This window comes from Globicephala melas, chromosome 14, assembly GCF_963455315.2.
Source record: "Globicephala melas chromosome 14, mGloMel1.2, whole genome shotgun sequence".
Classification (NCBI taxonomy): Eukaryota; Metazoa; Chordata; class Mammalia; order Artiodactyla; family Delphinidae; genus Globicephala; species Globicephala melas.
In genome coordinates this window covers 20,416,384-20,429,225 of record NC_083327.1, presented here as the reverse complement: position 1 = coordinate 20,429,225, position 12,842 = coordinate 20,416,384, and the positions used below count along the sequence as shown (strand labels likewise).

The 12,842-nt window shown below is 34.8% G+C and overlaps 1 protein-coding gene across 1 annotated transcript in view; it reads right to left on the bottom strand.

The window, feature by feature from the left end:
• ZNF292 (zinc finger protein 292) overlaps window positions 1–12,842 on the bottom strand; it is an 87,854-nt gene that overhangs the window by 23,853 nt on the left and 51,159 nt on the right. Inside the window, exon 6 of the mRNA XM_030859449.2 lies at window positions 1,710–1,912. Coding sequence (XP_030715309.1) covers window positions 1,710–1,912 — 203 coding nt within the window. The remainder of the gene's footprint in view (window positions 1–1,709; window positions 1,913–12,842) is intronic.

Genomic DNA, 12,842 nt, shown 5'->3' with positions numbered 1-12,842 from the left:
GGAGATTACAAATTCATAGTCTTCAACTTCAAACAGGACTTTCAAAGTTAACCTAACCACCCTGTCTTTAGATAGATTCCTACTAGAAGTTATGCTTCTTTAGGGTAGGACCTATGCCTTACTTTTAAATTCCCTCAGTGTTTAGACAGCACACATCTCTTACTTAATAAAATCTGCTGAAGGAAGGATGGACGGATGGACAGATTGACTTAAGGGCTGGGACTGAACTGATAATGAAAACTTTAGTGGAGCTGAAAAATATCTAAAATGCAGCATCACAATAACTAATTTATTTAAAGACTAAAAAACAATGTTACACACATTTCAAAGGCTGTTATCCCAAGAAACTTGATACAGCTGCCAATGAACTTGTCTACAAAGTTATCCTGAACTAATAAGAAATTTTCTATCTTCTATTTAGCTCCTGTTATACAGCGATTAAAAAGCCATTACCTGAGACAAAAGAGAAATTATTGAAGAAAATAACAGCTAAGGTCTAAACTAATGATATCTCCCCTAACTAAGCTAGAGCCCTTGGCTCTACTCCACCCGGCCTAGAAATTACCTGGCATCACTCTCCCAGTATCCTCATTATCCTCAACATACACAACAGGCTTATTTCTAATCTCAGTCCAAGGCTATCATCTTCCTCTTTATTTTCTATTCTCAAGAAAAGTCAATCACCATTATAATTACAGCCTCTAACCTCATGTGGGCATTTAGCTTTCTGTCCGAGGTTATCCTTCTTCTGGACTCTGATTACAATCTCTCTCTGACTACTCAGGGGATCATGCATGCTCTGTTAACTGTCTTCTCTGTTGTTTATCTCAGCTTCTCTCTTTGTATATCCTAAAATCTGTCCCACAATCCCTTTGTTCTCCATTCTCTATCGCTCTGGAGTCGAAAGATATGTATATTAGAGATATAAGACACATATACATTAAATGTTCACACAACACTGTCCAATGTATTATAGTTTTATCTATACTCTTTATATACATATTCCCTGCTTTTTGATCAACAACTTCCAATTCTCCTACCCTGTCTCCAACTTCATTTTGGAATTATGAGTCCTCCAATTGCAAAATTCCCATTTGGATCATGATTCTACTTTTTGAATTCTGTAGTATAAAATACACAAATACATGAATACTATGCTTTATGCCAACTAGAAGTAAAAAAACACAAAACAGAATCACCTGTCTTACAAAGAAAAAGTTTTACATTAAATATGCAAATAAAGTATTTACATATATAGACAGATAACGAGAGAAAGATATATAGGGAGAAAGAGAGAAAGAGAGAGAGAGAAAGTATTCCTAGCAGGAAGTCATATAAATTTTTTAAGTTACTTAAATTAGCCAGTTAGAAAAAAATCTGCAAGTATCTTGAAGTCAGGTAAAACTGAAATTAAGGCCCAAACACTAACTAATATAAACATCCTAACTAAATTAAGCTACCGCCATCTTTCCCATAATTTAGCCAAAGCAGTTAAAAGAGCCAAATTATTTAAAATAGAAGCCAGGTGAAATGTTTACGTATAACTCTGAAAGCTGCTTAGAATCACTATCTAAGAGCACACCCCAGATCTAAGACTGACAACAATGGCTCTTCACTAAGAGAAATGGAAGTCAAAGACATTCTAATCTAATTAAAAATTATTTTCTTCACTTTAAAAAATAATTACTAACAAAAGAAAACATACTCACCTCTTCGATTAACTTTTCATTTGGTGATGATGTACAAAGACAGACAAGGTAAGTTTGCTTAAAACTACCTTTTGTACCAATCTCTGGATGGTCAGAACACAGCTTTGCTAGAGCAGTTGCTTGACTTAACTGATCTGTTTTGATTAGATGTTTAATTCTCATATCCAACAAGATGGGACCCTCAAAAGCTAAAAATTCATTCACTTTAAAAAACAAGACATAATAGATTATTAACATTTGGTAATAGTTCATTTGCAATACAAATACTTACAAGGAATATTTTTTTAAAGCACAGAAACGAAAACTCTTTTTTGTTGTTGTTGCAGTTTCCTATTACTCTCAGGCTATCACAAAATACTCGATCTTATAAGCAGAAGGAGTTATGCTGCTAACTTTTTAGAGCTGCATTAAATATTTTTGCCCCTGAAAGTACCATTTACAATGAGGTGAGTTAAATTCCTGATTATAAAAATAATTTTACATTGAATTCTGAAACTCATTGTTTTTAAAATAATACTAAATTCTTTTCCCCACAGCCTTTATTCTTGATTACCAGGCGTTACCATTTCTAGAAATTTGCAGTTAGGACATTACACACTTACATGGGAAACCACAAAAGGATGTTTGGATATTCAAGAAGATGAAATTCAGCTAATATTGTGTTCAATACTGTTAATGTATTTTTCATTTTACAAAGGTGAAGTCTACCTTGCCTTAATGAGTGTCGTAGAACAAATTTAAATATCTATGGAAAAATAAATAAGGGGGTGGGGGTAGTCTGCTGAAAGTTCTGTGGGTTTTTAAAATACCAATCAACAAACCTCAACACTTGCTTAAGACCCACTAATGCATAATAAATTTCTGTTCTGTTGAAATCTTAAATTTCCTAGTGCTTGTTTGATCAACTACAAATAAAAATTTAACTTTTTTTTTTGGTGAAGGAGATTTTAAATTTTAACAAATGCAAATTTAAACTTTTCCCTAAGTTTTCTTTACCAGGATGAAAATCGTGTTTAAAAATTTACTTGGTGATGGCTAGCTGGAAACCTTTGGAAGGCTTTCAGTAATAAAATTTTAAATGCCCTATAAACACTATAAAATACACAATTTCTCACTTGTGAACAGACTGGAAGACATGTCTAGTGAGTAAGTTTGGGGTTAGAAGATGGAAAATAAGAGATGTTTTTCTCTTCTTTAAATATCCTTTCCTACCCTCTAGTACCTTTATTTTTTTAGATCTAACTGTACTCCACTATGAAAATACTCTTCTATAAAATAGTATGATTATGGCTCCTCAGTATTAAAACCATGAGCATGTAAGCAATTTAACATAGGATCACAAATTTCATCCTTTTCTTGAAGTCTAGACCTTTGTATCTGCGACTCTCTATTCTTTACATATTAAACTAAACCAAAAAGTATAAAGACTGAACACAGATAAATAACACTATCTGCATAACCCTCTGGTGCCTCTGATGATATGTCTGACATATACAGGGCATTACTTTTCTTTTTTTAATATGACACGATCCTGGTTAAGACAGTTATATGGCAAATATCTTTTCACAGTTTAGTTCAATGGCCAAAGTAAAATCTGTAAAGATTTTCAATGACAAATTTAAGGAAAGAGAGTTAAAATAAAGTTATTCCAGCTATAAGTCACAGACTTTAAAATATAGCTTGAGTTTCCAGGAAACTAGCAATAAAAAGTCTGGGAATTATTTCAAATACTCCCACAAAAATTCATAATCAACGAACTCTGAAGATCATGGCAAAGACATTATTTAAAGGTGGCAAGTTTTTTAACAAAACTAATGACAATCTTAATAGAAGGAATTTCAAATAGTCCCTAAAATCTCAAAGAGCAGCATGTATAGTCAGAACGACAATTACACAAAATAATTTCTGTACTAACAAGTATAGCAGAATATATGCTATTATTATACATTCCAAAACATACTTGTGTGTGTGTGTGTGTGTGTTTTTAAACAATGGGAAACCTTTGCCACACTTAGGGCAAAATTGATTTCGAAGAAATACAGAATATTAGAGCAGAAGGAACTTTATAGATCATTTTGTCCAGCTCCATCATTTGGCAGATGAGTAAACTGAGGCTCACAGAAGGCAAGTGACTTTCTAGGGTCATAAAGCCAGTTAATGACAGAACCAGGACCAGAATAATGGGGTCTTGCAACTTCCACCTTAACACAGTGGTGTGATGAGAAAAAAATAAAAATTCTTATTTAACTAGTGTGTCTACTAGTTATCAGAACATCACTACATAGCAGTAAAGAGCTGTGAAGTAGCATTAGCTTTTAAAGGAAAATAATAATGTATCCTGAAGCTCATGTTTCAAACAGATCAAAATTAGATTACATTCAACAATACTCAATTCAGAACTTCCCCCTCAGGGGAGGGAAACTCACTCCCCTCACTTTTCTCCATTTTTCTTTTACGCTTTCCTTGTCCCAATTCCTCTGTATCTTTCTCTATTTCTCTCTACTCCAGGACATGTTTTCCTTACAGAGTTATAATAGCACATCAAAGACTACCAGACTTATGAAAAAAGTTTTGCTATCTTTATCCTTGACTACCTAGTCACATCAAATTTCACTCCCTACCCTGCTTTACCCATCCCCATCCCAGAAAATGAAAAAATACCTTGAATTTTACTTGTGTAGCCTTTTTATCTATTTTGTCTGTATTTATGTACTTGGGGAAAAATGCAGGTTTACTACATTCAAGCCTATTGAGAGCTGGATGACATAAAATGGCAATGTAAATGAATGATATTCAGCCAGTTCAATTAAAAAAGTAATAATGGCCTTCTTCCCATAAAATGCTACTTACATAATAGTAAAAAAGAAAAACATGGAAGATAATTTTAAATATATTACAATATATAAGTTGAATATTTGCGATAAATCTTTACCCAAATATTAACTGATCATGTACCATGCACCAAAACTTAGGACTAGGTCCTGGATTCCCCCTCAAAGTGGAGTCAACCTGTTTACTGGGTGTATATCTCCACACTTAGATTTGCTCACAATTCCCCTTACAGTATCTCTAGGCAGCTGTTTCACAAGCATCTCAAACTCTGCATACAAACATCTCTGCACCACAGTATGTGGTACCTCAGCCCAGAACTAAGAGTTGGCATTAAAGTTCTTCTCTTCTGCCTCCTCCTCATCCTAACCTACAATCCACCATATAATCCTGTCACTTCTAACTCCTAAGTACTCAATTCTATTCATTTTTCTCAATCCCTACACCAACCACTTACTCACCCCCACCTCCCAGCCCAAATCATTTATCTATCAGACCACTTTGTTGCACTCTACTAGTCTTCTGCAGCCACTCTTACTCTTTCCATCACATCTCCACTAGGATGTAGGGCGCCTTTTCTTTTTCCTAAAGCACATGCTGGACTGTCTTCTAGTTAAAACCCCCAAGTGGTGTCCCTTTGACTTCAAAGGGTAAATTCCAAAATTACCATCATGGCCTACATGAATCTGCATCATCTATTCCTTTTTAAAAATACAATTTATATTTTCTCTTAAAATTTATTCAGCAAGATCGATTAGGCAAGAAATAAAAGGCATCCAACTGGAAAGGAAGAAATAAAATCATCTGATTGCAGATGGCAAAATCTTATAGGTAGAAAACCCTAAAGATTCTACCCAAAAACCAAAAAACTATTAGAACTAATAAACGAATTTAGCAAAGTTGTAGGATATAAAAATCAAAACACAAAAATAAGTTGCATTTCTATTCACTAACAATGAACAATCTGAAAAGGAAATTCAGAAAACAATTCCCTTTATAATAGCAACAAAAAGAATAAAGTACTTAGGAATATACCTAACCAAGAGAGTGAAAGAGTCGTACACTAAAACCTACAAAACATTGCTGAAAGAAATTAGAGAAGACACAAGTAAATGGAAAGATCCCCATATTCATGGACTGGAAGACTTAATACTGTTAAGATGTCCAACTACCCAAAGCAATCTACAGATTCTGTGTAATCCCAACAAAACTGCAATGGCTATTTTGTAGAGATAGAAAAAGTTATCCTAAAATTCATATGGAATCTTAAGGGACCCCAAACAGCCAAAACAATTTTGAAAAAGAACAAAGTTGGAGGTCTCACACTTCCTCACTTCAAATATACTACAAAGCTAATCAAAACTGGCACATAGATAGGCATGTAGGTGATGCAACAGAATAGAAAAAACTCAGAAATAAACCCTCACCATATGGTCAAATAATCTTCAACGAGGTGCCAAGACCACTCAATAGGAAAATGATAGTCTTTTCAACAAATGGTGTTGGGAAAACTGGATATCCACATGCAGGAGAATGAAGCTGGACCCTTATCTTACACATATAAAAAAACAAACCTGGCCTTCCCTGGTGGTCCAGTGGTTAAGACTCCGTGCTTCCACTGCAGGGGGTGCAAGTTCGATCCCTGGTTGGGGAACTAAGATCCCACATGCCACAAGGTGTGGCCAAAAAAGTAATAAAATTAAAAAACAAAAAACAAAAAAAACCTGAAATGAATTAAAGACCTAAATGTAAGACCCAAAACTATAAAATTCCTAGAAGAAAACAATAGGGAAAAGCATCAAGATACTGGATTTGACAATGACTTATTGGATGTGATAAGAAGGTATAAACAACAACAACAAAAAAAACAAATGAGACTACATCAAAGTTAACTTTTACATATCAAAGGACAGAAGCAACAGAGTGAAAAGGCAATCTACAGAATGGGAGAAAATATATGCAAATCATATCTGATAAGGGGTTAATGTCCAGAATATATAAAGAACTCCTACAACTCAACAACAAAAACCAAATAATCCAATTGAAAATGGGCAAAGGATCTGAACAGACATTTCTCTGAAGATGATATACAAATGGCCAACAAGCATATGAAAAAACGCTCAACGTCACTAATCACCAGAGAAATACAAACCAAAGCTACAATGAGGTATCACTTCACAGCCAAAAGAATGTCTATTATCAAAAACAAAACAAAACAAAAAAACAGAAAATAAGTGTTGGTGAGGATGTGGAGGAATTAGAACCTTTGTGCACTATTGACAGGACTATAAAATGATGCAACCTCTAAGGGAAACGGTCTATAAGTTCCTCAGAAAATTAGAAATAGAACTACCATGTGGTCCAGCTATCCCACTTATGGTTATGTACACAAAAGAACTGAAAGGAGGGTCTCAGAGAGATATCTGCACTCCCATGTTCATAGCAGCACTACTCACAAGGGCCAAGAGGCAGAAGCAATCCAATGTCCATCAATAGATAAATGGATAAACAAATGTGGTATATACATATGATGCAGTATTATTCACCTTTAAAAAAGAAGGAAATCCTGACACATGCTACAACACAGTTGAATCTTGAGGACATTATGCTAAGTGAAATAAGCCACTCATAAAAAGGTAAATACAGTATGATTCCACTTATATGACGTATCTAAAGTAGTCAAAGTCATAGAAACAAAAAGTAGAATGTTGATTAACCAGGGGCTGGAAGTGAAGGATGGGGAAAGGGGGGAGTTGTTGTTTAAAACAGGGCTTAATTTTGCAAGATGAAAAAGTTTTGGAGATCTGTTTCAAAACATTATGAACATACTTAACACTACTGAACTGTACACTTCGAAATGATTAAATGGTACATTTTATGTTGTTTTTTTACCACAAGAAAAAAATGCATTAAAAATCAATTCAGCATTGTTAGACAAAAAAATTCAAATTCAGAAATTTAATAAAAACTTAACACTTTAAGCTCTATATCAGTGATTCTTAACCCTGGCTGTACAATTATCTTGACTTCTAAAAAGTACTAATGCCTGGGGCTCAAACCCAGAGACTCTAATTTAATTGGTCTGTGGTAGGCCTCCAGCACTGGTATGTCTAAAAAACTCTCCAGGCGATTTAAGCACTGCCAGGATTAAGAACCACTGCTCTAAGGTAACTGTATTTCAGTGTTCAAATTACCAGTTAGGGATAGTCTTAATCTTCACCTGACCTCTCACCTTTTCCTGGAAGAACAAGCTACATATACAATAAACAGAATTTTCACTTGAAGATTTCAGAATTTCTTAAATCATGTTGCTTGCTTTGTCATTAAGTCATTAAGTTATGATCATAACTGATTCTTTGACATGACTGATATAAATCAGAATTTTTAAATATTAAAAAAATGTTCCATGATATAGATGAACCTAGTAAATATGTAACCCTAAAATTTGTGTGAAATAAGATTTAATTATTACTATTATATTTAATTAAATTCTGACAACTTTATCCACGTAACATCATTATGAAATATACTCATCACAACAGAAATAATGAATTTTTCTAGGATGTTTAGAAAAGCCAATGAGTGTATGTTTTAAAATCATTTTTAGTAAAAATAAAATCTTGGTGGTCACCATATTATATCTCATTATGTAATAGTAGAATATTATTAAGGTTAACAAAATGCAAAATAAAGCATCAGCCTGAAATGGGAAATTGAACACTTTCACAATTTTACTGCAGTTAAGTTTTATCAGCTTAATTCTATCCAGAGTCACTGATCCTCAATGATCTAAGGGTTATACACAAGTAAAACCTAAACACAAGGCAATCTAATTTAGCAGTGATTTTTAAAAATAAAATCTAAAATGCTCCACTGATTTATTTTTTATAACAAGGTCAGTTAAGAGCAAAAGGGAGAGACAAAGCAAAAAAAACCCAAAAAAGACAACCAAATAGAAACAAGTTAAGAAAACTGTATTTCTAAGAGTACTAAATGTATATAGTCTATAAGGTGTTCTTTTTAGTGACTTTCTATAAGAAATGTCCTAACACACACAAAAAAACCGTCAACAGATATAAGTCTAGGTCTCAGAATCACCCCTTTTGGTATTCTCTACATAGACAGGTAAAGATATAAACACACACATGAAAAATATAGGAAAAGTATCAATGAGCAAAAGAACTGGAGATTTACTATTAGAAAACAAATTCAGCTGCATGTAATCAGATCTGGCCTCACACTATTTACCTGGAAATTATTAGTTACCATTTGTTCTCTCCTCCCATCTCCTCTCCCTTTAAAATATAATTACATTTTACATATGTTAATATCGGGTAAACCTAGCAGCACTTTTTCCCTGCTCATTTTAAAAGGCAAAGTTTATTACTGAAAAAAAGACTTATTTTCTCACAAAGCTCTGGAGGATTTATAAGTACTGTGGAAAAGCTGAAGCTTTAGAAATTTCCTTTGAAAACCAAGGGGTTCAAAAAAAAGAGAGAGAACCATAGGGCTTAGGATTCAAGAAAGAACAGGCAAGCTAATAAAAATACAATTTATGCCATTGCAAATTATTCCAAAATAGAAGTGGAAGGGAAAGGGCTGAAGGAATTCAGTGTGACTGTTAATAGGGAGCTCTTTCAGAGTTTAGATTTTACAATAATGACATATACAGAAGAAGGAAAAGCAGCAGGCTCAGGACCAAGGACTGTTATTAAAGCTAAAACTCAAGATGACCCCTAGCTCACCAAAAAAGCTGAATGTAATCAAAGTGGTGGAGATGGGTAACTTCTTCAGAAGGACCTGCTCCTTGGGTTTGATTATGTATTATTTATGATGACAGAGAAAAAGAGGATTCCTTTATTCTTATGGTGCTTCTGATAATAAGCTTTAAATTGAAAAGGCAGAACAAACAATGGAGAAAATGGAAATAGATGGGAAGATGTAATTTTCAAAATGGGGCTTAAGGTACATTTTGCAAACTGTAGACTAGAGGAATAGATATATTCCTAAGAGTCTCAAAATTAATATATTAAAAACATGGCTTGTGGGCCTCCCTGGTGGCACAGTGGTTGAGAGTCTGCCTGCCGATGCAGGGGACACGGGATCATGCCCCGGTCCGGGAAGATCCCACATGCCGCAGAGCGGCTAGGCCCGTGAGCCATGGCCGCTGAGCCTGCGCATCCGGAGCCTGTGCTCCGCAACGGGAGAGGCCACAACAGTGAGAGGCCCGCGTACCGCAAAAAAAAAAAAAAAAAAAAAAAAAAAAAAACATGGCTTGTGAGTGGTCAGGAAAAAAAGCATGACTGTTACGAGCAAAGACAGATTCATCAAACATAAATTAGGTTACACTTTCATAAAAGTTAATTCAAAATGTATCACAGACCCAAATATAAAATGCAAAACTATAAAACTTCTAGGAGAAAACAGGAGAAAAATCTATATGACCTTGGGTTTGGTAATTATTTTTAGATAAAACACCAAAAGCACAATCCATGAAAGAAAAAAATGATAAGTTGGACTTCATTAAAATTTAAAACTTCTGCTCTCTGAAAGGCACTGTAAAGAAAAAGGACAAGACACAGAGTAAACCGACTATATCTGCAAAACTCCTATCTGCTAAAGGACTTGTATCAAAATATAACAAAGAACTGTGACTCAACAAAAAGAAAACAATGGATGAACCTAGAGATTATCATACTGAGTGAAGTAAGTCAGAGAAAGACAAATATCGAATGGATACACTTATATGTGGAATCTAAAAAAATGGTACAAATGAACCTATTTACAAAACAGAAACAGAGTGATAGATGTAGAAAACAAACTTATGGTTACCAAGGGGGAAAGGGAGAGCAGGGATAAATTGGGAGATTGGGATTGACATGTACACACTACTATATATAAAACAGATAACTAATAAGAACCTACTGTATAGCACAGGGAACTGTATTCAATACTCTGTAATGACCTATATGGGAAAAGAATCTAAAAAAGAGTAGATATATGTATATGTATAACTGATTCACTTTGCTGTACAGCAGAAACTAACACAACATTGTAAATCAACTATACTCCAATAAAAATTAAAAAGAAAATACAACACAATTAAAAAGTAGGCAGAAGATATAAATGGATGCCTCTCCCAAGAAGATATACAGATGGCGAATATTCATGTGAAAAGATGTGCAGTATCACTTGTCAGTACAGAAACACAAATTAAAACAACAATGGGATATCACTACACACCCATTAAAATGGCTAAAATTCCCAAAATAGACAACACCAATTGCCAGTGAGAATGTAGAGCAACATGCAGAATAGTACAGTTTGGCAGTTTCTTACAAAGCAAAACATAGTCTTACCATATGACCTAGCAATCTTACTCCTAGGTATTTACCCAACTGATGTGAAAATTTATGTTCACACAAGAACTTGCATCCAATGTTTATAGCAGTTTTATTCATAAATGCCCCAAACTGGCAGCAAACAAAATGTCCTTCAATAGGTGAATGGATAAACAAACTACAGTACATTCACACAATGGAATACTATTCAGCAATAAAAAGGAATGACCTATTAAGCCACACAAAGACATAGATGAATGTTACATGTATACTGCTAAGTGAAAGAAGCTAGACTGAAAAGTCTATAATTATACGACAATCTCGAAAAGGCAATACTATAGAGATAGTAAGTGGATCAGTAGTTGTCAGGTGTTCTGGAGAGGGTTGAATCAGTGAAGCACAGTTAATTTTTTTTAGGGCAGTGAAACTATTCTGTATGATACTGTAATGGTGAATACATGATACTATGCATTGGTCAAAACCCACAGAACTTTACAGCATGAAGAAGGACTCAAGGTATGCAAATTAAAAAAAATATCTAGACGGTTGGGAAGTCCAGGATAGAACACAGAATATGGCAAAAGAATCTGTCTTACAAATGTAATGAAAGAACTTCACTGAAAGAGGTGGGAAAATGGGGTGCTCACCTAACTTTGGATGAGTGGAGTCAGCAAGAATGGAAAGAGGAACTGTACCCACAGGGGTAGAGGTTATCAATTCTGAAACCACTATACATGTATACTAGAATTGATTAAGTATATGGATGGCCAATGGTAAGAGAAGTAATTCTGAAAAGGCTACATACTGTATGATTCCAATTATATGACATTCTATTGAAGTGAGAGGTTACAGGTAAGCGAGAAGGCTAGAATAATCCATGTGATATAGATTAGAGTTGGAGACATCAGTATAAACTCTCACATCTAGTTTAATATAGATACAGCTGGTTACATACAGAAACATTTATAGATATGTGTACACACACAGATTAGTTATACTTACATATATTTTCTTACTTTGTCTGTTGAGAGGTCCTAGAGGCAATGACACCTCAGTAGCAATGAGCAGACCCAATTACCAGGTCTTGGTTTCTAATATCAATACTATTCTCCAATAAAAGGAACTAGGGTTCCTTGGAGAAATAGCTGATTCTAGGATTAGGGCAGGAAATACGCACAATAAGCCTGGAGCATCTTGTAGTGCCAGAAAACAAGGAAGTATTCAAATAAAAAACATAACTCACAATGATGGGGTATGTCAAAGGGACACAGAAGTTAACTCAAAGAGTTCTTGGGAGCCAAAGCTGAACTATTTGAGCAACAAAATAAAGTAGTACTGGATTATCACCAAAGTATAAAAAAAAATTCATGAGTCCATATTGACTAAACAGATAGATAAGGAAGAAAAGACAAATCTCCTGTGGAGAACTCCAAATAATCTGTGCAGATACTGCCTCCTCGAGGAGGTGGAGCTTAACTCTCCACCTCTTAAGTGTGGGCTGTACAAGGTAACTTCTTTCCCAAGAGTACAGCATGGAAAGGGGGGGGAAAAAGTAATTCCACAGTGGAGAAACCTGACAAACACACTGCCTCAGCCAGGTGACCAAGGTTAACACCAACAGTGAGAAATCATGTTGATTATATGTACCTTTGGTATGATGTGATGACAATGGCACTGTACCTCTGTGATCTTTCTCCCCCAGACCCATAAGCCCAGGTCTAATCATGAGAGCAACATCGGACAAATCCCAACTGAGGGGATACAAAATACCTGACCAGTACTCCTCAAAACTGCTAAGGTCATCAAAAACAAGGGAAGTCTGAAAAACTGTCACAGCCAAGAGGGGCCTAAGGAGATATGACAACTAAATGTAATATGGTATCTTGGGTGGGATCCTGGAACAGAAGGACATTAGGTAAAAACTAAGGAAATGTGAATAAGGTACGGACTTTACTCAGTAACA